We start from the raw sequence: 1,001 nt of genomic DNA, 5'->3' as shown, positions 1-1,001 counted from the left end.
ACTCTGCTTGGTTTCAAATCCTTACACACACTTGAACCTAAAATAATCATTCATAAAATTCGAAAAGGTTGAAGCGAATTACAAGGGTGTTCACAGTGGGCTGTGTTTACATTAAGCTGGCGTCATAAAAGCATTCTGAGCCGAGGTGAAATTGCAGACTCAGCCGAACGCACAAGCGCTCTTCAGCGCTCTTTTTCATGAGCATTTGAGTGTGTGCATAAAAACTAGAGTAGAGCGCCATCTGCTGTTAAAATCTAAGCTCAGAATCGATTCCAGAGAGAATCGCGATGCATTCGGAAGATCTCAGAATCCATCCACGAATCGATTCTGCATCAATTTATCGTCACAGCCCTAGTTTTTATGTGTGCTGATAAAAGTGAAAGCGGCGAAAGAGGAAGGCATAATAGCTTGAGGTAAGCAGTTTTATGTTTTAGTGCCATGTCGCATTTTTATTGGTTGGTCAGTAAACGTGGACCGTAGCAGCAGTGCGATGCGCATCGGACACTGTGCGATGATCATGCTATATCGTGGGCTATCTTTGACCGTGACAATGGCCGTCTTTGAACCGCTCTCACTGTACGACACAGGATCGCCGATTAGGATCCAGGATCACAGAAATCTCCACGATTGATTCACGATGACAATCTTTCGTCTGGGACAGCCTAAAATCGTGCAGTGTGTTTTGGGCTTTACAGATCTGAAAATGACTTGCATCGCTGGTAAACTCACCCAAACTTTGGATGCAGAACGATGGCTCTGGGATTCTCGAAGCAGTATGTGTTATTAGCATCCACACAGTGTTCTGCTAACTTCCTCACAAACCGGCCGTCCAGCTCCGACACCTTCATGCAGTCGAGAAAGCTGTCGACCCAGTACAGCTTCCTCCCAACCCAGTCCACCGCCAGGCCCTCGCCATGCAAAATCCCATTGACCACCACCTCTCGTCCCGTCCCGTTAAAGAACATCCGCTCCAACACCCTCCGGCTCACGTCGATCCAGTA

The 1,001-nt window shown here is 47.3% G+C and overlaps 1 protein-coding gene across 1 annotated transcript in view; it reads right to left on the bottom strand.

Annotated features, from left to right (window-relative positions):
* The window catches only part of LOC107674754 (low-density lipoprotein receptor-related protein 2-like), a gene marked incomplete at its 5' end in the record, with an annotated part of 69,088 nt that overhangs the window by 29,143 nt on the left and 38,944 nt on the right, over positions 1 to 1,001 (bottom strand). Inside the window, 1 exon segment of the mRNA XM_016468847.1 lies at positions 730 to 978. Coding sequence (XP_016324333.1) covers positions 730 to 978 — 249 coding nt within the window.

The sequence above is a fragment of the Sinocyclocheilus anshuiensis genome, unplaced genomic scaffold (assembly GCF_001515605.1).
Source record: "Sinocyclocheilus anshuiensis isolate Anshui unplaced genomic scaffold, SAMN03320099.WGS_v1.1 scaffold680, whole genome shotgun sequence".
Classification (NCBI taxonomy): domain Eukaryota; kingdom Metazoa; phylum Chordata; class Actinopteri; order Cypriniformes; family Cyprinidae; genus Sinocyclocheilus; species Sinocyclocheilus anshuiensis.
The sequence above is the reverse complement of the archived record's forward strand: the minus strand, read 5'-3'. Positions and strand labels throughout refer to the sequence as shown.